The 25105-nt window shown below is 39.5% G+C and overlaps 1 protein-coding gene, 1 long non-coding RNA gene, 1 other non-coding gene and 1 pseudogene across 3 annotated transcripts; 3 read left to right on the forward strand and 1 right to left on the reverse strand.

The window, feature by feature from the left end:
• The first annotated feature begins 4518 nt into the window (after positions 1-4518).
• LOC104432523 lies at positions 4519-5716 on the forward strand. The gene is made up of 2 exons (XR_005548252.1): positions 4519-4770; positions 5147-5716. It is a non-coding gene; the product is annotated as an uncharacterized LOC104432523 (long non-coding RNA).
• A 5192-nt stretch (positions 5717-10908) lies between these two features.
• LOC104435266 (60S ribosomal protein L18a-like protein) lies at positions 10909-12871 on the reverse strand. The gene is made up of 4 exons (XM_039307053.1): positions 12820-12871; positions 12521-12668; positions 11092-11209; positions 10909-10983 (listed from the first exon to the last, which is right to left on the reverse strand). Exons 1-4 carry the CDS (start codon positions 12869-12871, stop codon positions 10909-10911), a joined length of 393 nt encoding a protein of 130 aa, XP_039162987.1.
• Positions 12872-14815: 1944 nt separating this feature from the next.
• On the forward strand, positions 14816-19639 carry LOC104432524. The gene is made up of 5 exons (XR_005548767.1): positions 14816-15261; positions 16161-16216; positions 17789-17920; positions 18855-19007; positions 19089-19639. It is a non-coding gene; the product is annotated as an AT-hook motif nuclear-localized protein 14 (transcript).
• Positions 19640-23335: 3696 nt separating this feature from the next.
• On the forward strand, positions 23336-25105 carry LOC120290690 (annotated as a pseudogene).

Here is a 25105-nt window from a genome sequence, read left to right on the forward strand (position 1 = left end):
TTCATTAAGAAATCACAAAAAAAATTATTCATATAGTTTAGGACATGTTATCATGCAATATCATTTCATATTAGATTAGAAATATTGCATTGCATATGGACTATATTTTTGTTGAAAAAGAGAAAGCAAAAATTGAGTAATTGCTTGTTAATTAGAAACCATATCTAGGATTGTTGATGTGGATTTTAATTTAACACTGCAGATGCTTTCGTTGCTTTGAGGTAAGTTCTGCATCATTTAATTGCTTTCTTGGGTGTTAAATTGGTGGTTTGCGCACCTGCATAAACACCTCACATGTTAGGAAAATAGATTTAAAATCAATCCAAATTACTTGCCAAACACTTTTCAAAATAAAAAAAAAAGGTACCAAAAGGGCGTTAGAGAAATCTAACGTAATCAAGTCCCCGTATCCATAGTCTCTGGTTCGTAGGAGTAAAGTAAATCTCCCGTTACTTTACTTGGGTTTCTAATCGACCCACCAAAAATAGATTAGTGGCGACTCCTAATTAAAACAATTGCATGTTAAGAACTTGAACCGAAAGTCGTGAATTGGTATGGGCTTGGGAGAGCCCGAGTTAAGTCTAGGCTTAACAATCCATTAGCCAAAAACCCTAGGTGGTTCACACTCCGAAAAATTTGATCGCGACAGTGGTCCAACTGTGTTCGAGTATACAAAGTTACAGGCTGAATTATCAGATCTGCGGATAAAGTATAACGAGCTCTTGGCTACTCACCAGGAAACTTGCAAGAAGGTGAGAACTGCAATTTTATTTTATTTTGACATAAATACACGTATATATTGATTAAAGAGGAAGAGTACATCCTGTAGCTAAAGCATCCGCATACAAAAGATCCAGCAGATCCAGCGGAAGAGAAAAGGAAAGAGAGAGTCTTTGGGCAGGGTGAGCTAACTGGGCTTTGGCAGCCCAGTCGGCTACTAGGTTAGCCAAACGGCGGCAGTGTCGCAAAGAGAGGAAAGGAAAGTTGGAGAGCCAAAATAGGGTTTCGTCAATCACTGGTCTCTGCTCCCATGGCGGCAGGCGAAGACCATTCACAATTTCAACAAGTTGAAGACAGTCTGTATGAAGATCGATGGGGGTGTGTTGGAGTCCTCGGTGATATAGATGTTGGAGGGACAGATTCAACGCCTAGAGCTCCGATTCGAAAGGTGAGTGTGCTGGGAAACCTTTGGAGAAGATGTCAGTGATTTTACCTCGATCATCTCTGCAAATACTGGCCATAGAGCCTTCCGAAGAGCCTTCTTGATAACTTCCGTCGATATTGCATTTCAGGACGCCCTTTGCCGGAGGTCGCCAAAGCTGATCGGGTTGAACAGTGTCGAGGCCAGAGTTTGAACTTGAGCGATGGAGTGCTGCACTAGAAGACTGATATGCTGATATTTGAGCCATTGCCGATTCCACTATCATGGAGGGATTCGGATGGTGATTCCGAAAAAATTGAAACAACAATATTTGTTATGTATTTATAGTTCATAGCTTATGAATTTTATTTCTGGGGGTGAATTTAGGTGCTGTTAGCTGAAGCATAGTTATCTGCTTTTCTTCATTGAGGATCTCATTCTATAGATTGCATTTGGGAGCTACTTTATTGAAAGGGTTGTTCTTGGTAACTTTGGGAATTAATTAATCCAACATCCCTCCGATCTTGGCCAACTCGCAAAGAAATCCTGTATGTTTGGACAAATTATCGTGTAACCCCTGTTAGACATATACTTGTTGGTTTTATAACTGACTTGAGAATCTGTGGAGAAGAAGGAAATTGAGTTTATGATGCTGTGCATTTACAGAACTAACGGAGACTATAATTTGTGAAATTGTAAGGGAGATATCTAGACGAAGTAAGAAAAACTTGAAATTTCATGCGCTTTTTCTTACTGGATTATAGAGTCAGTTGCCTTTGGTCCTTTGATAGGTTCGGCAATAAGTGTTGGGAAAATATGGCTTCGTATTGAGTAGAACAATGAAGTCATATTTTCCCAACAATTTTAAGGATTTATTTGCCCCATAATGTTGCTAATGGTCACCGGCAAAATCCTCCAGGATACAACAAAGTCTCGGATGAGAATACTAGATAGCAATTCTAGTATTTCTCAAGGGTCTCTCATGAGAAACAATTAGAAACAATGGCTGTATAATCTTTCGAAAGAAAACGGAAATATGGAAGAAGATATGTGTTTGATATCAAAACAAACGTATTTATCTTTTCCTTTCGAATAGAGACAACTCTTCAAAAGGTTGCAAAAGAACAAAGACAACCTTTCGTGAAAAAGTACGTCTCAAAAGTTACGTTGAAAAGATATAAAAATTCGGAATTAAATAATAAATAAATAATAAATAATTGTAACTTTTCATGAACAGCGCCTTTGTTTCAACAAGATTTTTGTAGTTAATGTTTTATATAAATAAATCCGAATTTTCTCAATAAATAAAATAATGATCGTTGGTTAATGCCAAATCTCGTTCACGTGCGCACTCACATCTTTTCGATGTGGGACAAGGCACCTCTCAATTTGTTTTATAAACAAATTACCAACAATCCCCCACTTTTGTTTATAAAACAAAAACAAAAATAAAACGTTAGAAATATACAGCCAAAATTTCCGTGAGATTAATATACATACATAAAGGCGTCTTTCGAGTTAAACATTTACTTAGTGCAAGCATCTCAAAGCTCTATCGAAGTGACAAGTAGCTCGGCTTTAAACTTGTATTTTTATATAATAGAACCAGACATACCGCACATACACTAATCTCTTGTTTCAGCGAGAAGTTCTATATTACTCCGCACTATTATGGCCTTGTGCTTGATCCTGTTTCATGAGCTCTCTAGAAAGCAACCCTAACTTTCGTAAGAAGCGGCACCACTTCTAAGCTCATATAGGTGAAGTATCTACCATGTGTTTCTGTTACTATCAACACATTACATATTTGTATCATACTTCATTAAGAATTCAATTCAGCCTATAAAACGTAACAGACAATATTGACTTCTCATATCAGGGCTACGTCAATATCAAACAATCACATTCAATAACTTGTTTTTACCCATTAAACCTTGTAACTAGTTATATTCTAGAAAAAAGGTCGGGTTACCATTATTGGTGATTTCAATTAAAGGGTTTCAGCCCCGTTTCTTATGAGGTCATTATTACCATGTCTCTTGGTGAAGCCTTCGTCAAAGGATCGGCAAGATTATTACTTGACCTCACATAGACAATTGTTATGGTACCATCTTTAATCAATTGTCTCACATACTCATGTCTTAGACTAATATGTCTAGACTTACCATTATAGGTAATGTGCTACTATAAACTATTGCCAAAGTAGCATGACTATCACAGTGGATAGAAATAGGAGGCATAGGACTAGGCCACAATTTGATATTCAATAACAAATTCATAGTCCATTCAACCTATTTCCCAAATTCTACTAAAGTAACGATTCAAATTTCATAGTTGAGTGAATTATGCACATTTGTTTCTTGCTCGCCCAAGAAACAACACATTCACGTAATGTGAAAAATTAATCCATTAGTGGATTGTTTATCTCTCACACTTGCAATCCAACTAGCATCGGTATATCTTTCTAATATAGCGAATTATTATAGAACAATAAGATAACTCTCTAATGTTCTATATTGGATTACTAGTATTTACTCAACTTGCATATACAAAAGTAATATCAGGTCTAGATAATGTATCACATACATCAAAACCAATATCACTCACATTAAAAACTCTCAACCGGGAATCAAATGGAGTACTCATATATTTGAAAACAAGATGTTTAAATCTATGCAACATCTTCTCCGTGTAATCACTTTAGCTCAAAGAATAATCCCACTATTTTTTAATTTTAGGGTGCATTTGGATGGGCATTTAGAAAGCCCATCCAAGCCCCAAAGCCCTTTCACCCTAAATAGGGGTATTTGGCAACCATTCCCAAGGGGCTTTCAAGTGAAAGTCTACCCTTGGGAATGCTGAAAGCTCAAGGCTGGTGGAGACCAGCCTTGAGCATTTCAGCATTTTCGGAATGCTGAAGAGTTCATTTAATGAAAATTAGTACATTACCTATTTTACCCTCAAAACTTTACTGAAAAACCAATTTTACCCATTTCGAAACTAAAACCCCAGATCGCCTTCTCTCTCCACCCTCCCCCACGCTCTGCACCCTTCCCCATCGCTCTCTCACTGCGAGCTCGACTGCCGTCCTCCGATCCGCCGCCGTCGGTCAATGTCGCCGCCGCCGACGAAGACGACCGCCGCGATCGATCGACCGAGAGGCCGGTGAGAGGTCGGCGAGCGGCGCGCGAGGTCGGCGGATCCCCGATCGGGAATGTCTTGGGTGGGATGGAACCGGACGTCTGAGAGCTTCCACCTCGCACTCGCGTATGGCACCGCGGAGGATCCGGGCCACGCCGGCGTCGAGGATCCGACGCGCGCGTCGGTCTCGTCAACGGCGTCGTCGGGATCGGGATCGGGGTCGGGGTCGTCGCTGGGGTCAATGTCGCCGCGGCATTTTTGCTGACTGTTGTCTCTCTCTCTTTGTTCTGTTTGATATCCCCACCAGGCGAGAATGCCAAGTCTCGGGGGCTCTCGATCGAGAAGAAGATTGAGTTCCTGGAGAGTTTGACTGGAGGGGTGAGTGCATTGAGTGATGCGTGGATGCGGAATGACCTTATGGAACTTCATTTAATTGCTATCCATCATAATCCCATTCCTGCTTTGGGGTGTTCATTCACCTGTTTACAGTAGGTTCTTTAACTCATGCTGCCCAAATTTGTTGATGCCCTAATCTGCTCCTTATTTGGTGCTATATGTATGCTTAATCTAGCATCCCAGTTTGTATTATGTTGCAACAAATTTTTTGCTATCAAAGTCATACGTGCCAGTTACGAGTTATGCACTGGTTTTTTGTATTCTGTTTTGCAACATGGATGTTTATTCATATAGCTGATACTTGCTAGAATGAGTGGGCAATGAATGGGTATAAAGAATACATGTCAATTTTGTGTTATGTTATGCAACCTGGATGTTCATGGGCAACTTCACAATGTTTTGTTCCTGTTAAGGAGGGTCTTTCTTGTGAAAATCGGTTCTGTGTTGAACGGGGGATTATGTGGACAGATAGGCTTGGGGTTTGGAGACTTTCTTGCTCTTGTTGGCTTAGAAGTTGAGTTGTGATGCTGCAAATGCATGTATCTCTTGATCTACATGTACAATGTGTTATGGGCATGGAAGTTGCACAAGAAAGGGGAGCTAATGATCTTAGTGGTACATCTCTGGATGGGGAACATCATAGGTAAGAGGCATGCCTATTCATGAAGATTGGTCTTCTTTGAACACAGGGTATACCAGGGCTTCAAACATCCATGTTGACTGTCGTGAAGATGCTAATGAGCTTAGCTAAGGTTAATGACGGTGAAATATCGACACCTTGTCACTTTCAAAATTCATGGATCTAATTGCTGATGAAGGTCTGAGAGGTCACTCAAAGGATTCATCCTCCACTTCATCTGGGGAAGTCAAGCAAGCCAGACAAATCATCTTTGTGGTCAAAAGACATGGCAGCTTATGTGCTACAATGACCTTTAATTCTATCTATGAGAGGAGCATTTGAACTTTTATGTACGCTTTGCATGTAAACAGAGAATAGATATTTGAGAAACTGTGTTGTATCAAGGTTTGTTGTACATAGTATTCTAGCTTGATCAAATGGCTCTAAGTTTAGGAAATATTTAAGGATGTTTGTAATTTTAAAGGATAATAAATTTATTTTCTCGGGCAGATGTTATTCCATTTATTATAATAAAGGTTTTTTTTTTTTTAATTAAGAAAGAGACCACTTTGATGTGAATTTTTTCCATTTGATATTTTTTAGCATTGTCGTCAAAATTTAAATTAAAAGAAGTTGCATGCATTATTTTGTCAATTTTAAACATATAAAAACTAAAAAGCTAATATTAATCACTCAAATGGGCTTTTTAAATGTGTTTTTTACCAAACAGCATTTATCTCAAAGTTGCTTTGAAAAGCAGAATTTACCAAACAGTCTTTGCATTCCTTCCAAAGCCTTTTAGGCTAAATTGCTTTGCATTTTCCCAATGGACTTTCCAAATGTCGAACCAAACGCACCCTTAATACTTAAGATAGTATCTGCTTCTCCTAAATATTTCATTTTGAAAATGAAAGCTAGATACTTCTTAGTCTCAATGACTTCAAGTCCCCTTCGGATAACCCCACCACAAGAATATTTCATGAGGCATCCAATCAAAACTATGCATTATCAAATTTCATGCTCAATGAAATAATACATCAAAATAGAAAATCAATGCAATTCTACTCTCTTGGCTCATTTATGCTATTCCTTAGAATCAAATCTATGAGGGGCAAGGACAGCAAATAGAACACATTAGAACCAAACAAGGGACACCCAAAAAACCCATTAAGTATCTCCAAATTGCCTCCATAAATAGAGCACTACATATCATCCCATGCATGTAAGAACATTTTCTAAAAATTCAGTAAATGCGAGCGAATCGAGTATCGAGGTATCAAAAGTGCATAAACTGGAATTGAGAGAGGTGAAAAGAAGATACCAGCAATTCTAGGAATGGAATCAACAACACCGAATAATCCGAATCTTCTAAAAGTATAATCAGAGCCATACCTCATTTCTTCATCAATAAAAAGTATACCAAAAGCATAAGCCCAATGCACTTTTACCTCTCAAGTTTACCATCAGAGCTTTTGCATAACTTCCAATTTTGAACCTAGTGGCATGGACAAACCAGAGTGCACCGAAAACAGAACCCATCGTACTTACTTAGGCTCCCACGCAAAATTAGTCATTCAGAGGCTTTCGCTAAGCTTCTGATTTTCAACTCACCTAGACCCATGAAAAAACTGACTCTACAAAGCAAAGATGAATAAGCACAGCAATTTGATAATCTCCCAATGCAGACTATCCCCAAAAGCTCTTTTTCATGACCCTTGTGACTTCAGTTAACTGAACTCTTCATATCACGGCAGTGAGGGGCTAGTTATGAAGAGAAACAGTCCCGCAGCCAGCGTCCGCTACTCACCGACACGATGAACAACCAAATGTCTAAGACTCACTTTCGCAAGACCAGACACGGCTAGAAGAAACCAAGCCAAGGTCGAATCAGTTGACTAAGAAGCACGAGCTTAAGGAGGATTGGTATTATTGATAAACCATCGCTCCAATCGATGGACGCGATCAGGCCTCCGAGCTCTCCAGCTTCTTGCCGTTCCTTCTGCCGGCAGCGTTCTGCAGGTCGCGGCACTGATGCACGACACCAGAGAAATTGACCGACAAATCCAAGTATATTGACAGCACCTTCAAGATGTTCCCGTTGATCTCCCAGGTGAACGAGAACCACCAGTCCAAGGTCCCCGACAACCTCGCGAAGAACGTGGAGCGTCATCTGGCATGTGATCACTCGATATATTTGCCAAAGAATTTGAAGTCCCCTCCAATGCACATCTTTTTGTATCAACTGATATCCATCAGGATTTCCGTTCTGCTCTGCCGCCAGTGAAATTTTGCTTGAATCAAAATTCTGGATCCCAATTTGAAGCGTGGAAACAAGAGACTTCAATTGTGCGCGTGAAAAGTGAGCGAAACTGAATCAGGCGTGAAGGAGGCAAGGCAAAGGGAGGCCATTTTCGCAGAGGGACGGAAGAAATTCTTGTTTCCCTTTTTGGGAGAGAATCAGGGTAGAGGGCATTGGTGGCTTAGACTGATGGAACATTGGAGTGACTTTCTCGGCGATTTCCTCAAAACTCCCTCCTACCTCTTCATTGCCAATCGTTGCCTTCATTGGAGTGTATATCGTTTCTGTTCACTCGTTCGTAACAAGGATGATTTTGTTTTGGAGGAAGCAAAATCCTGATCACGCTACTAAATCCAAAGAAGGTTCAAGCAAAGAAAATGGAAAGGATCATGACTTCCTGCGTGTTGATCTATTCCATGAGGGTATGATCCGGATTCGGTTATCATTGACAATCGGAGTCACGGCCAACAAAAAAGATCTCGATTGAGATCCAGTCGCCTCAGGTTCTCATGCAATGAGCGATGATCATCGGCGTCCATGTAAGTCATCCAAGAACAGACCGTGCTTCTTGCGTCTAAATCTACGGCCACACGTGCCTCGAGATGTTGTAATCGACGTTGGCAAGGGACTCGATTATGTCGTCTACGTCATCCTCGCTACTGTTGTCGTAGATGAACCAGCGCTGCACTCGAATTCATGCATGATAAACGAGCCATTCCCCGATGAACCACCGTTTCCCCGTCAAAGAAGATATCCTGCACCAATGCACAAAATAACCAAGAGACGCATTCCGAAGACACATTGCAGTGTTCCCATTCAGTGCTAAGAATACTGATGCCATCAAATAATATAATATTGAGATCTCTAAAAGCGCGGCAATAATGAGAGCGAAGGCTGCAGCGAAAAAAAAAATGATCCATATTCCCCTGGCGACTAAAAGTCTCACATCCTGGTCAGCGCACTCTACATTGTGAATGGCTTCGAGAGCAACTTCACCTCTCTTCCTCGTGCGATCTTGTTTCACCACATCTTGACTTATGACAGAACCAAAATGGACATATGAAAAAAAAAAAAACGAGAGAAAATTCAAGAGAGAAATAAAGAGCCTCCCCTGCCACCATGAGTAGGATGAATGCCATAATGACCAGAGAGAGATTTGTGCATGGAACGAAGAAGAGGGCTCCAATTGCGTTTTGCACATCCTTTGCTTAACCCACCATCAACCGCATCCTTAACTTCATTGTTGCACAAATAAATCCTTAAAGAAAGTAATATCACGCCTCAAAGTCCGACTTGAGTACTCTAACGATCCGACTTCATTGTTCTACCCAATACGAAGTCATATACCCCAACAATGAAGTCATATTTTCCCGGTAATTTTAAGGATTTATTTGCCCCATAACGTTGCTAATGGTCACCAGCAAAATCCTCCGGGATACAACAAAGTCTCGGATGAGAATACTATATAGCAATTCTAGTATTTATCAAGGGTCTCTCATGAGGAACAATTAGAAACAATGGCTGTAGTTTCTCTCAAAAGAAAATGAAAAAATGGAAGAAGATATGTGTTTGATATCAAAACAAACGTATTTATCTTTTCCTTTCGAATAGAGACAACTCTTCAAAAGATTGCAAAAGAACAAAAACAACCTTTCATGAAAAAGTACATCTCAAAGGTTACGTTGAAAAGATATAAAAATTCGGAATTAAATAAATAATAAATAAATAATAATTGTAACTTTTCATGAACAGTCGCACTATTTCAACAAGATTTTGTAGTTAATGTTTTATATAAATAAATCCGAATTTTCTCAATAAATAAAATAATGATCGTTGGTTAATGCCAAATCTCGTCCACGTGCACACTCACATCTTTTCGATGTGGGACAAGGCACCTCTCAATTTGTTTTATAAACAAATTACCAACAATAAGTCCTTAAGTCTGGATTCGAGTGCTTATTTGCTACCAGGGAAACAAGATTTAAAGGCCGTTGCTGTTGTGAATGAGTCTAAATATCAGTTTTATGCACTGTGCAACTTTGATTGTCATTTCTAAGTAATATAAATATATACGCGGACTTACCCTTGATCATCCTGGTGATAAGTTTTATTAGGAAGATGATCAGGGGGTTCCTTTTGCCTCTGTCACAAGACGATTATCAGTGGCTTTCAATGCGGAGAATTCAAAAGATGATCGTTGATTTAGTTGCCATAGATTGCTGCTGTGCCTGTGTATGATAAATATGCTAGGGTGAGACAGAAACCGGAGATAACTTCCTCCATTTATTGAAAAATGTGAGTGAGTGAGGATAAAGATGTTTTCACTATCTTTATTTAGAAGCATGAGAACATATTTCATCCGATGATCTAGTTGCAGAAATCTAATCCTCAATCAATTAGTGAGAAAACCGAGGTTCTATCACCTGTTTCCTTTTTCAGTGGTATGCCAGAAAGCACTTGATGATTTGCCATCACAGATTCTGTCATGGTGCTTGCGATGATATGCTTTTGCAGCGTGACATTAAGCACAATCGTTGGTCTGTCCTCGTGCACCCTTTTTATCATGTCTATCTGTTTACTTATAATTCAGTTTGGTGGATTTATTTAATGTTCTTGCAGTTAGATGAAATAAAGAATCCACATAACATGGCTCCCACCTTGGAAACCAGCGATGGCGAGGGTTCAACTGACGGGTAAACTGAGTTTCATGGAGGCATCCTTCGTGGTAAAAAGACAAGCGACAGAAATGAAACCTCAAATGCATCACTTCGTTGTCTATGTGAGCAATTATAATCTCCATTGACTCATTTGTTTATTCGTAAAAAGCGCGCCCTCTCTTTGAATTCTTATGTTTTACTGCTTATCAGAGTGCATTCTTTGTTTCAAATCTATGGTACCACAATCACTCAAGCAGTCTGTTTCTGTCTATAGTTATGCTGCTTGGATAAGCTTGGCCTTTTAAGATGTTCAGACTATCTTAAAATTTGTACGAGCATTGTTCCTTTGCCGTTGATTGCCATTACCGCAATAGAACAGATTTATGGTTCAAGGGGAAAGAACGGAGAAACAATGAACTTCTGTTCATTCAGTTACTTCTGTATCTTTGAAAGGATGGTGAATCCTGAATGAAAACCAAAAATATAAGACCCATCTTCGTCTTTCGGAATGGCAACCATATAAACAGTTCTAGTCCATGCATTTATATGAAAAAATTTAAAGAATAAAAAAACGTAAAGCTTTCCAGTGATCATCCACAACTTGCCAGTTGAGTCTAGTGCGTGCGTCCACGCATTTCTTGAGTACTCATCCTAATCAATGTCGGTGAAAGGCACGCGGAAAGAACACCGCAAGCAGAGAAATCAGGATAGCCACAGTCGAGATCAAAGCCTGCACACATCCATGAAGAATCAATCGCATTCCGAGAAGCATTATGTGCTGTGGCAGCAAAACTTAAACTTGAACAAGATGCAGAACTTTCGGGGTTTGCTTCCTTACTGCAATTGCAGATGCGGCTAGCCCAGCTCTTTCCCTTGGGTCCTTGAGATGGTAATTGCAAAAGTACAGAACCGTAGCATAGTACCAGAATGGAGGGAACGCAAACCCCAGGAGAAACCTGTCACATATAATAATTTCAGCTAAATTATTTCAATGATTTATAAAGTTGTATCATGAGATAATCTTCTAGTAGACATCTAAAAGGCAGAATATAAGTAACAGATTCATATTTTTATCATTTCTTTTCATGAAGAGATGTGGTATTTTTTTGCAACAATCTATCGACAAAACATGCTTATTGTCCTTACTGGAGACATAAGGGATACGCTCTGAGCAATGTTATCTTTTAATCTTTTAATATTGTAAGGCGCAAGGATCATCCGCATTTTGCGCAATAAGTCTGGAATATATAGATGATGTTTGACTAGAGGAAAATTAACATAAGATCAATGAACACAAATTTGGCACAAGTACAATAAGTATGGAACTTGCTTGATTGATACTGCCCTGAGAAATTAACAATATATGCACATTAGATAAAAGTTGAGCATGAATAATTATGTCTTCAATGCAATGCATAGAGGTTAAGTTGTATTCTCACATAATGTATCGTAGTTGCATATTGTCGTATCATGAAAGTTGAAGTAGATTGTAGAAAGCAGGAGTAAGTAACGGTGAGAGTGGCAGCACTTCATTCTACTCTCCCTCATGTGAGGTTACTTATTTGTCAACCTACCAGTTTTGATATATTAAGATGTTCCTCCTATTTGGATCTTATGACTTATAGGCAGAGGTGTTCATAGGAATCGGACCCAATTAACCTGAGAACTGAACCGAACTGGCCAATTCTAAGTGGTTCCTAGTTTTAGGTGTGAAACTATCCGAACCGGATCAGATTAATATATTTTTAAAAGAAATTCATTTTCTTTTAACGTAAAGAAGGGAATTGCTAAAATCCTAAATTGAATCAGACTGGTCCAATCCTGAAATCAGACTGGTCCAATCCTGAATTCTAGGGTGGAACAGTGCCAACCCATTAACCAATCACTCCTATTTAAATATGGCAACAAGATAGTTCTAGTCATACTCGAAGTAGGCCTGATCAATAGAAGTGGCTTGGGCCAGCCCGTCTAAGCCTAAAATTTCTTGCTGAGGCTCACCCTTGACTACAGAATAATGAATTCTGGATATCAAATTGACTAAATCCTAAGGCATGCCTAGGCAGACCAAGCCTAAGAAGGGAATCGCTTGTTCAACCCCGTCCATTTCACTCTTCGGGCCTGATGAGGTGTGACAACGAGGTCCGACGGGTCGTAAATCCCACACTCATTGTCTAGTTTAGAGACCACTAGTCCCAAGACCTATTGATTACAATCTTGCCAAACGGGCGTTGCGTAAAATGGCCGATGTTAGAATCATAAGAACTTACGAGAACCAACCAACGCCACAGCCAAAGCACGGGAGAGGTTTGTCGAAGGGCCGGGTGAAGAATCCCCGGGATGCCGGCTCCAGCAAGGAGAAATCCCTGTCGTCAGCGAGAATCTGCATACGCTTTTCGTTTCCATGGCCATGCTCATCTGCGGAATAAATCGGAAAAAACGAGAATCAGAGTACACTGTCCGCTCCACAGATCGCGAAAAGCAAACACGAAAGAAAGAACAAAGACCAAAAAGGGGGCACAAAGTCGCTTTTTTGAACCGATGCACATGCGTTGAACTTATTCCGGACCTTGTCCCATCAGCGTGACCTTATCGCTCGGCTTGTCCAGGCGATCTTCCATGGCGAACCCAGCAAAATTTCCCCTGAAAACACATCGTGGACTGTGATGTCAGAACACCATGGAAACAGATAGAAACGGAGAGAAACGGAGAGAGAGGCTACCGGAAGTGCGGAGACATTGGGGGGAGAAAGTGGGACGTGGGTCGCGTTTTGAAAACGGCGGTTGTTCCCTCGGCATAACCGAAACAACCGTCGCTCGGTCGCAATGCCCAATCGGATAGTTGCAGGTGTCGCTCGTGGTGGAGTTTAGGAAGTTCCGAAAAGTTCAAACGAAAGTGGACATGCGGTTGACCAATCGGAGGATGCAAACATTTGGTTTTCTTCCTTTCTTTTTTTCTATTCGTCTGCGGTTTTGCGAAGGTCATGCCCACGTTCGTGTTTTATAAGTTTTTTGGGGGAGAACTTTTTGCACTTTGGGTACTTGTAGTTGAAGGAATGTTCGCATTTAGTCCATCTACTTAGTTTTATTTATTTATTTGAGCTCTTATAGTTCGCGTTCTGTGATGGGAATCGTTGACTCAGTGCCGGTCGTTAACATAGAAGGTCATATGTGCAGAATATTTTAATGAAAAATCGTATCTTGGGTCCTCGAATTTTTAGGATTTTTTTTTCTAGTATCGGCGGACGAATATGGGTATTAAGATTTTTGTATATATAATCAAGTTATTTGTAAAGCAACCTTTTGGAAGATTATCAATAAAGTATTAAGACTATTATAATTGTATCAATTTAACTCTAAAATTATAGTTTGACAATTTCTCAATATAGTTTATCCGATCAATTTTGCTTAGAAATCAGTAATGTGAACGTCGATTATCTTATGTGACAATCATACGATTGGCGCTAACATAATTAATTATTAAATAAAATTTTTGAAATTTGTGATAAAGTATTAAGACTATTATAGTTGTATCAATTCAGCCATAAAATTATAATTTGACAATTTGTTAATATAGTTCATCCGACCAATTTTACTTAAAAATTGTTGATATGAATGTCGACTATCCTATATGACATAGTCATGTGATCGGTGTTGACATAAGTAATTATTAAATGAATTTTTGATTATTTTTCTTTTTCTTTTCGCCGGTGGCTACTTATTGACTAAGGCCACGGCTAATGAAGGCTAGGGCCTCCCTCGCCATATTTGGCGAGCCCTAGTAAGCCTTGCCTTGGTTTGAGGCGAGGGTTGGACTTGCCATCCTCAAACTTGCCCAGGCAAGACTCAACGAGAGTCGCCCAGGTCGATTTGGCGAAGGGGCCCTTGCCTAGATTAAGGTGGCCTTGCCTTGTTGGCACTCACTCGGGTGAGGCTAACCTAGGCCTATGGCGACAAAGATGACCTTTGCATAGGCAAGTTTGGCCCTTACCAACCATTGGAAAAAAGAAAAGGGTAAGAAAAAATTGAAAAAATTATAAAAATAACATTTGTTAGCGTTGGTCTTATCATGTAAAATACTTAGTATTCACATTCTAACTAAATTTGGTTGGGATAATTATATTGATAAATCGTTAAAATATTTAAATCTGAATTGATAAAAATATAATAGATTTAGACCTTCCAATTTTTCCCGACCTTTTGCCGCCCCTAATAGTTTGAATTGGACAGCTGGATGGAAGGCATTCCCCACAAAATGGGACATATCTATATGGTCAGACACACATTCAGACGCAACAGCACTTGGATTTGCTTTTCATCGATTTCCGCGACCCGACCCGCCCGAAACCGGCGCCCCGATCATCCGACCCGTCGAGTCATCATCCATTTGGAACTGCGGCGAGAGAACGGAAATAAAAACAAACGTAAAGAAATCGGAGGATCGCAACCGGAAATGCCAGCTCAGCCCAGATCCAACGGCCGGAAACTCGCCATCCGAAACAAAACTCGAGATACCGATTTCCTCCAGATATTTTAACAAATTTAAAAAAAAAAAAAAATCCTCACAGTCTCTCTCTCTCTCTCTCTCGCTCTCTCTCTCTCTCCTCCATGGAGCCCAACGACAATCAGCTCGCCTCCTTCTACCACCACCACCACCACCAGCCCTCCTCCTCCGCCGCCGCCGCCGCTTCTCCGGCCGCCGCGCAGTCGCCGACCAACGGCCTCCTCCCGCCCGTCTCCGCCTCCACCTCCTCCGACGGGGGAGGGGGCCCCCCGGTGCTGTACCCCCACTCGGTGCCCTCGGCCGCCGCGTCGCCGCGGCTGGGCCCCGCGAAGCGGAAGCGCGGGCGGCCGAGGAAGTACGGGACGCCGGAGCAGGCGCTGGCCGCGAAGAAGGCGGCGGGTCCTCCTCCTCGTACAAGGAGCGGAAGGAGCGCGGGGATTGGTTGGCTCCTCCCCTTCGCCCGGTCCGTACTCCGGCTCGTCGAAGAAGTCGCAGTCGCTCGGTCTCGGTACGTTCGGTTCCGTCGCATTTTCGGTGTGGAATTTCCGGTCGCGAATTCGTCGAATTGGCGATCGTTGCTCGATTCGGTCCCGCTGAATTCCTCTCTCGCGCTCGCTCGCGCGCACGAGCTTCTTACGTGTGAAGTTCTTAGGTTTATCAGCTCATTTTCTGGTAGAATCATCCGTCGCGGGAGTGCGTACTGCGTGCTATTTTCGCCTCGACTCGGTTTCTTCATTGTGGAATTGTCGCTCTTTTTTTCACCGCATCTTTCCGTGGATTTCTCTCGGAGGGGACTCAGGTGGCTAAATGTACCTGTAGAGAAAGTTCACAGAAGAGCTGCAACACTGAAACTTACACTGCTTAAACGTCGAGATCATCTTAGGTTGTCCATGAGATGTTTGCAGGCACTGTTTTAGTTTTGTATATCTATGTGTTTAGCCAAGCAGGTCGGGTTTCCGAATGAGGAAGTTCACTGATCAATGATAGTTCGGGATTCTGTGCGAATGAGATTGTCTAGCAAATTTCGGTTTTTTTGGCATTTCAAATGCGAGATATTGTTGAATTTTAGGTTTTTTCTTGGCCTAGAAATAGTGAGAAGGACTTTTGTAGATAATCTTGTAGAAAAATATATAAATATTATGTAACTTACTTCTGCAGATTACAAAATTCTCTCTTTTCTGTAGATTGACTTTTTCACATTTTTCCAAGAAAATTAGAATGTACCTTGTTCAAGTGAGCTTGCATTCAAGCAATCTCAGTATCTTTTCCATTGCCTTATATCCTTTTTATTTTTTATTTCCTTTTGAGCCAGAAGATTTTAATTCGTTTTTCTATATTTTGGTAGCTGGTATTTGTCATATTTTACGATATCATGCTGCTACTTTAAGGTCCTCTTTCTTAATGCAGGAGGAAATGCTGGACAAGGGTTTATTCCACATGTTATCACTGTAGCTGCTGGCGAAGTATAGATTCTCTAAAGTCTGAAGCTTTTTTTTTTTGTCATACTCTGCAAAAATGTCACTATATTATTCGGAGTGCTTATAGTTTCTTGAATTAAAATTCTACCTTTTCTATTTAAAGTGAGGACATCCAATTTTTGTGTCTATAGTTTGAATCCTTGCACAAGTGTGTTTTCTGGAGTATGTGTAAATAATATTTAATGATATTCCATATTAAGAAACTTTCATCGATGCTTTTCATATGGCGATGACTTGTGGTATAAATTGTGCTTAAATGGAAGTGTCATCCCATGTAATTAAGACCTGAAGAGTGGAGCTAGAAGGTTCTCTGTCACTGTAGTGTCAACTGAAAAATAATTAGTACATTGAGATGAAGTCTCTATTGTTGATTAACTGATGCCTCTTAGTACATTGCTACCACCAACATTCAGTAAGCAAGGGTGCACATGTGTTAGTTCTGCTGTATATTGGCATTTTCTACCTAGTGCTTATAAAGATGATGAAAGATTGTTCAAGATACACAATATACTTTGCTCTCATTATGTACGTTCTTACTAGACTACTGCCTTTTTCTTGGCTGTGAATAGATACTTGTCAATTACTCCGCATAGCCTGTTTTCATTCTCTGTTCATGCTACTGGTAAAACTGGACATTTGGTTAAACAAAATGGATCCTCCTTGGTATGCATGTGGAAGGAATTCAGAAGGTAAGGATCTGTTGTTATATGATGTTTCAGATGGGCCTCTACATCAAAAATGTTTTTGGGTTCTGGTCATTGTCGAAACCTGCTTTATAAGAAGTCGGAAATGAAACATATTCAATATTTTTACCATCAATTATTAATTTTTTCCTGCCACGAGCAATACTCATATTATTAGCTTATGCACTGCATCTTAGTCTGGATGGAACACTAAGTCGACACCCATCTTTTACTTTTGGGCAGTGATGTTAAGGCCATATTCAGTATAATTCCTTTCTGAGAACCACAGTGTTTGTCTTCTTTGTCTACTGCCTATATGTATATCTGGTGGTGATGACTCTTAGTTCATCTTTCAACAAAAACAAATGCTAACTGATAGTTGAAAAATCTTCATTCTAAGGAACTATGCTTTTGCTGAAGTTCCAACAAACATAATTTACTTTTGATGGCCATGATTGAGTTTGTGATACATAATTACGGACTAGATGCAAATTACCTTGCTGCAATTGAAAAGGGGACAAAATTTTGGGTATCTTCATTTTGTGATGCTACCTTTTGAATTTTCTTGTAAACCTGATTTACTGAATTGAACAAATCATTATTTCATTGTTTTCAACCAAATTTATCTGCTCTATTCATAAATGTATTTTTTAACCCTTGAAAGTGCAAGATGATTATTCCTGGATGTCATTTTCTATCTCTTGATGATGCAGTATGCCTCAGATTCTGCCAAGATTTTTCATTTGCCTCTGGCTGTTATGCTGTCTTTCTTGTATGTGCATTTGAGAATAATTTCTGATAAAATATTTTACCTTTTGCTTTGCACCCTGTTTAATATCTGGACAAATTTTAAATTTCTTATCTTATGCAATAGGATGTTGCCCAGAAAATTATGCTCTTCATGCAGCAAAATAAGCGCGAGATCTGTATCCTGTCAGCATCTGGTTCAATATCTAATGCATCTCTTCGCCAACCTGCTACATCAGGGGGCAATATTACGTATGAGGTATAGGCATCTGATTTTAGTCTCAGTAAGGATAAAGCAATTACTTGCGTTGGTCTTATCATCCAATCTGGTTAATATATGACTTCCGAGGGATGTAATTCTGTTTCTTATGCTACCTATTCTTTTCATAACCCTGGGAAATAAAATGACTTTAGGGTGTTTTACTCCCAGTATCTTACCATTATAGCTTCTTTGCATTGGTAACTCAATCGAGATGTACAGCATGTCAGAAAATGTGAAAGAGAAGGAAGCAAATGAAGTATTATCTTTCCATGAAATTGTCATATATTGCTTTGTCAAGGTCAAGTTCATTGTAAAGTTATACATGTCAGAAAGATTTATCAGAACATCGGCATTGTCAGTAATCTTAGCTTCCTGCTTTACTGTTCATTTGTGGTTTTGGAGCTTTGATGAAGACATTTGGGTGTACCAAACTAGTGGGGATTTTCACAGACAATGTTTTGTATTTTGCTCTTTTAGCGGATATTGATATTTAACACTGGCATCTGAGTTTTAGCACTATCTCCAGAAACTAGTCTAGTGATATAAACTACATTAATTTATGCTATTATTTGATATGAGAATTTACTTTTGGTATTACAAAAGGAAATTTGTAGTTGGTCAATAAAAAATAATTTGCAACCTTCTTAGCTTCTTGGCTGTATTATTCATCCAAGAGATCAGGGTTCAATGGTGTATGGTCTTATCAATACTATGCAGCAGTGTTAGGAACTCTGCATCTAGAGGATAATCTCCTTTTCCTAATAAGAGTGAATGTAGGAGTTTCTTGAGTCTTGATGCTGTGCGTACAACAATTCTAGGTCATACCATTCTTAATGTTGATCTTATAAAAGAGATACAGTTGCTTCATGTTTTTTTTACAAAGTCAAGTCTGTTAAATCTTTTGATAAGTTCCTACTATCTTCTGCTTTAGGGACGGTTTGAGATAATTACACTTTCTGGATCCTATGTGCTTACTGAGCTTGGAGGTAGGACTGGTGGGTTGAGTGTGTGTTTATCCAGTACCGATGGTCAGATTATTGGCGGAGGAGTTGGTGGACCCTTGTTAGCTGCAGGCCCAGTGCAGGTATAATTATCTGTTTTTAGCTATTGAAATGTGTAAATGCAACCAGACACCACCTTATTTGATGGCAAATCGGTTGTCCAGGTTATTGTTGGTTCGTTTCTGGTTGATGCGAAGAACAACACCATGAAAGGCAATGCTTCTGGTAAGTTGCCATCACCTTTGCGTGGCCCATCACCTTTGAGTGGGTTTCGCGCTGGGGTTGAAACTTCAGTTGCGAGTCATTTCATGGTACAGCCTGGGGCCAATATCTGACAGATTGACAACCTATGGAATTTTCTCGAGATCAACTTAGAACAGTGCACATATTGATTTTCTCCGGATAAGGCGTTGACTTTGGGAGCTTGATGAGCACTATACTGTGTTGGGCATATGTAGGCGATAGGTTCTTTTTGCATGAGGTACTGGAAATCGTAGGCTGTGTTTATCCTATCTGGCTTATAATTTCTACTTAATCTGTACAGATCCCAACCCCTCATCACTCTTTACATAGGCAAAGCTGATGCTGCTCTAAGTTTTACACATTTGAGGTGATTGTATGGCCGCCTTCTTTGTGCATATTATCAAAGAATCCTCTTATAGCCTCACTTTCTAGTAAATATTAATGAATTATCCTATTATAACCTTGCTTTTCATGCCTTCCGGCTCTTTTCATGATAAAGTTCAATGTCAATGAGTTCTTTGAGCATTTTTTAGGACGTCTTGCTGCTATTTGTATCTGAAAATGTTGCTTATTATCATCATCAGGACTTGTATGGTCCCTAATTTTAGATGCAGGTTTAAGTTTTTTTATTTCCGTTCTTTTGTGCCTACATCATTGGCTTCATATGTTTATTACAAGTACCTTTCTGCTGTGGACTTGAATATGTCATGTCTGCTGGATTGCCCAAACCAAGCACGTAAGGTGAAGACACTATGCCCAACGCTACCACAGTGTGGAGCTGATGTCTATTGCTTGTAATATCTGAAGGTAGTTGGGAGCTACAGCTGATTTATTGCACCATATTGTCGTACACAATTTCTGTTCCGAAGGTCGATCTGAGCACGTGAATCATTGTCTTTGGCTGGAGATGACAAGAGGTGAAGTAGTAGTGGTGTGCAGTGCAGTGAGGTGCTTGTCTACAATGATGTCGAGCTGATCCTCGATGTCTGGAATAGTAATCGGCCTTGTACCTGAAGCAGCTCGTTGTTTGTCTCATGCCCTTTTTCGGCATTCGTCATTTTATTTCCAAATGCAACTGATGTAGTGATTTTGAAGGGTGCCTTCCGTACTTATCTACAGCCTTTGTTGGACGGGGTATATATCTTCTGCCGCTTGGGGGCAGGGTCCTCTCATTTATGCGGTATCTCCCATTCGGGGTACGTAAGTAGACTCGGCTGCGTGGTTTGAGACATGGAAGTCCACTTTTGTTTAAGTCGAACCGACTCAAGCTGGTTAGGTATAAGCTATGTCTGAATTCTAGCCGTGTCAGCCGATTTAAGCTGATTTACGTTCTGTTGTACATGTTTCAAAATCACAGCACTTCTAGACTGACGAGGCAGCTTCCTAAAAGTCGTGTGCGGGCACTATAATTACAAAATACTTGTCAAACATTTGTACAAGCTGCCATATTCAGCACTCGGAGAGAATTTACATTTTCACAGGATAAACAAATGGCATGTATCTGGAGTTATTCTCGATCAAAAAAATGTTGGTCAAAAGTTCAGCTTTGAACGAGTAAAAATTAAATTAGCGAGACAAAAGTCATAATGAATGCATTTGGTTTAGCATTTTGAAAGCTAATTGAGAAAATGTAAGGCAATTTAACCTAAAAAACTTTAAGCAAATGCGAAAACCGTTTGGTGAACTATACTTGAGAAGCAATTTTGAGAAAAATGTTATTTAGTAGAAAACATATTTGAAAAGCTTTTTGGGTGATTAATATTGATTTTTTTAAATTTTATTTGTTTAAAATTAAAAAAATGTATACAACTTTTAAAATATAAATTTTGACAATATAACTAAAAAAAGAATACATATATATTTTTAAAAAAGACTAAACCCTTTATCGGAATTTTTTAATTTTTATTTTCTTAAAATTGAAAAAAATGACGTATGCAACTTTTTAAATATAAATTTTGACAATAATGCAAAAAAAAAAACAAATACATATATATATATATATATATATATATATATAATTTTAAAAAAATGACCAAATCCTTCATCGAATTTGTTTAATTTTTATTTGTTTAAAATTGAAAAAATAATGTATGCAAATTTTTAAATATAAATTTGAAAATAATGCTAAAAAATCAAATATATATTTTTAAAAAGACCAAACCCTTCATTAGAATTTTTTTAATTTTTATTTATCTAAAATTGAAAAAAAAAATGCATGCAACTTTTTAAATATACATTTTGACAATAATGCTAAAAAAATCAAATACATATATATATATATATATATATATATATTTTTTTAATTTTTTTTTTTTTAAAAAAGATCAAGTCCTTCGTCAATTTTTTTTTTTAATTTTTATTTTTAAAATTGAAAAAAATAATGTATGCAACTTTTTAAATATAAATTTGAAAATAATGCTAAAAAATAAAATATATATATATATATATATTAAAAAGACCAAACCCTTCATTGGAATTTTTTAATTTTTATTTGTTTAAAACTGAAAAAATTAATATATGCAACTTTTTAAATATAAATTTTGACAATAATACTAAAAAAATCAAATATATAAATAATTTTTTTTAAAAAAGACCAAAATATATTTAATATTTTTAGCATTTATATATATTTGATTTTTTTAGCATTATTTTGGCAATTAAAAAATAATAATGAGGGCAAAATAAAAAATTTGAAGAATGAATGATGATAGTTTTGAAAGAAAAAATAAGTTTCAACATTTGATCAAATGCTGAAAGTTCAAAGTTAGTCCCTACTAGTATTGGACTTTTAGTCTTTCCAATACCGATTATCACTTGAAAGTTACTTCAAAACGGTTATCAAACGGTCCATCATTTTCTTAAGGGGCTTTGAAGGCTGAAAATCTCTTGGAAATGTTAAAACAAACGCACTTATAGCTTATAAGGTTTTTTTTTATAAAGACATACAACCAGTGTGTTACGTATATATGAAGTGGGGGAATGAATCAATGCAGTAATCTAGAGCTTAGTCCCTTGATGAACAAGTTGGTTCAGCATCCGTGTGGAATGAGGGCATTTTGTTGAAGATACTATCCTCAAGATTAGCTTAGACAAGATTTGAATATCAAGAAAATTCGATCAAGCATCATGAAAATAAAATCTTGTTGGTCCAGCTTTCCAATGTATGAATGACTTTGACACTTGGTTTCTTCCTTTGTTGTTGACTAGAGTAGTTAAAACTGTGTTCTTGCCTTACCAATATCCAGTCCGCCTATGTTAAGTCTAGCTCGATCACTCAACGTACCATCTTGAGTTTGAGTGCTCGCTACCCAGATTCATTGCATGTTATTTCAATGGTTGACTGAGGCTGCGTTTGGTTCAGCATTTGCAATGGGCTTTGAGTCCAATGCAAATGCTGAAAGCCAAAAGCTATTTTGGGAAAATGCGGTTGTGTTTGGTAAAAAAATTTTGCAAATGGACTTTGAGCTGGATGTGTGTTTGGTAAAATAAACTTTTGCAAGGGGCTTTGATGGGTATTATTTTTTTTTTTTTTTTTTTTTTTTTGAAAATTGGATAAACCCTTCGACCGGCGAAGGGCCGCCGGCGAGCGATCGCGCGCCGGGCGTCGCCCTTCGCCGGTCCCCAAGGGTTGCTCCTTTTACATTTAAAAAAAAAAAATAAATAAAAGGGTAATAACGGAAATAAGAAAAATCAACGAGGGTAATTTAGGAAGAAAAAATATATTTTCAGCATTTCCAGGATCTTGCTTTCATTTGAAAGCTCCGGAGGCCAAACACCTTCTCTTTGGTGAAGGGCTTTGGGGGTTGGATGGGCTTTTAAATGCCCATCCAAACGCACCCTGAGTCATTTCTAAGTTGGACCAGTAGCGTCTTCTTCACTTTAGGATATGCCCGTCCTCGTCCATTGGTCTCGGCATTCAATCTTAAACAAGACCCCTTGTATGATGCCGGCCTAAATGCTTCTATCTGCGTATTCGATGAAAATGCACTGGTCCCAGTAAGTTTCCACATATTACTCTCTGCGTTTTTTGACCCCTTCTATGAGATCTCTTACTTCACCCTCACTCCGAGCACAAACAGGTGTATATACTTTCCCCTGTGAATTATGTTTCTAAACCGGTCCGCTCGAACCTTGTATGGTACCCCATGGATAGCAACGACAGTAGTCCATGGTCGTTCACACTCCCAATTTTCTTGCTTTGCTTGTCTCTCTGCACCACCCACCTCTGTCTTGGCTCCAACACCATCTCCACCAACCAGTCCCTCTCCGGCAACCAAACCTTAATCTCCTCCGGCGGCAACTCTCCTCGTACTCCTACATAGGCATCCGGTACAACAAAGTCAGCGTGCAAACCGTAGTCTGGGTCGCCAACAGAGACGACCCTGTCACCGACAGCTGCTCCACTGAACTTAAGATCTCGGGTGGCAATCTTGTAATGGTCAACGACTCCGGAGTCCCCGTTTGGTCCACCAATCTGACTGCTTCTTCATCTGGGTCTAGCTCCACGGCGGCGGTTCTTGGGGATGATGGCAACTTCGCTCTCAAAGAAGGGCTGAATTCTTCCATGACTCTGTGGCAGCGCTTTGATCACCCGCCACACAAGTGGTGCGAAAATCGGGATTGACAAAGGCACGAACACGAGTCAGCTATTGACATCATGGAAGAACGCCGAGGATCCTCGACAGGTTTGTTCTCTCTCCAGCTCGAGCCATCCAGTGAGCACTATATATGGTGGAATAGGAATAAGCATTATTGGACCACTGGAGTGTGGGACAATCAGACGAAAATTTTCTCTTTGGTCCCTAAAACGAGATTGAACTATATTTATGATTTCAAATATTTGGACAAGAACGAGAGCTACTTCGGGGGCGGCAGTAGCAACAAAGAATTTCTCAGCGAAGTTGGGTGGGGGCGAGTTCGGTTCAGTTTTCAAAGGAACATTACCTGATTCAAGTCACACAGCGGTCAAGAAGCTTGAAAGCATAAGCCAAGGAAAGAAGTAATTCTGAACAGAAGTAAGCACAATCGGCACCATCCAGCATGTGAATCTTGTCAGGCTTCGGGGGTTCTGCAATGAAGGTGCCGAAAGGCTATTGGTCTACGATTTCATGCCTAATGGTTCCTTAGATTATCATCTCTATCATAGAAAGGACTCAAAGACCTTGGATTGAAAAACGAGATACCAAATTGCTTTGGGAACAGCTCGAGGTCTGGCTTATCTCCATGAGAAGTGTAGAGACTGCTTCATACATTGCGACATCAAGCCAGAGAACATCCTTCTAGATGCTGAATTCTGTCCAAAAGTGGCAGATTTTGGCCTTGCAAAGCTTGTTGGCCGAGATTTCAGCAGGGTGTTGACAACCATGAGAAGGACGAGAGGGTATCTTGCGCCGGAGTGGATCTTTGGAGCAGAAGCTGATGTTTATAGCTATGGAATGAGGCTTTTTGAGTTTGTGTCGGGAAGGAGGAACTCAGAGCTATTGGAAAATGGGGCCGTCAAGTTCTTCCCAACATGGGCTGCTATTAAATTAGCCAAAGGAGGTGATCTGCTTGAGCTTTTGGACCCAAACTTGGAGGCAAATGCCGATACTGAAGAGCTAACTAGGATTTGCAGAGTTGCTTGTTGGTGTGTCCAAGATGAGGAAATGCACAGGCCATCGATGGGGCAGGTTGTTCAAATACTTGGGGGGCTGTTGGATGTGAGCCTGCCCAGGATACGGAGAGCCCTTCAACTGTTTCTTAATAATCAGGAGCATGTAGTTTTTTTTACTGAGTCGTCATTGTCGAACCGGAGTTCCCAGACTAAGAGTGATACCTCAACTGCTTCCTTGCAGAACCAAAATAGTTCATCTTCAACAAAGTCCAAGTCTTGAGGCAAGAAGTGCTTCAGTTAGTGCATATGCTCTTCTGCTTTTTCTGTAGTCAAGAAAGAATCTCA

The sequence above is a fragment of the Eucalyptus grandis genome, chromosome 2 (genome assembly GCF_016545825.1).
Source record: "Eucalyptus grandis isolate ANBG69807.140 chromosome 2, ASM1654582v1, whole genome shotgun sequence".
Lineage (NCBI taxonomy): Eukaryota > Viridiplantae > Streptophyta > Magnoliopsida > Myrtales > Myrtaceae > Eucalyptus > Eucalyptus grandis.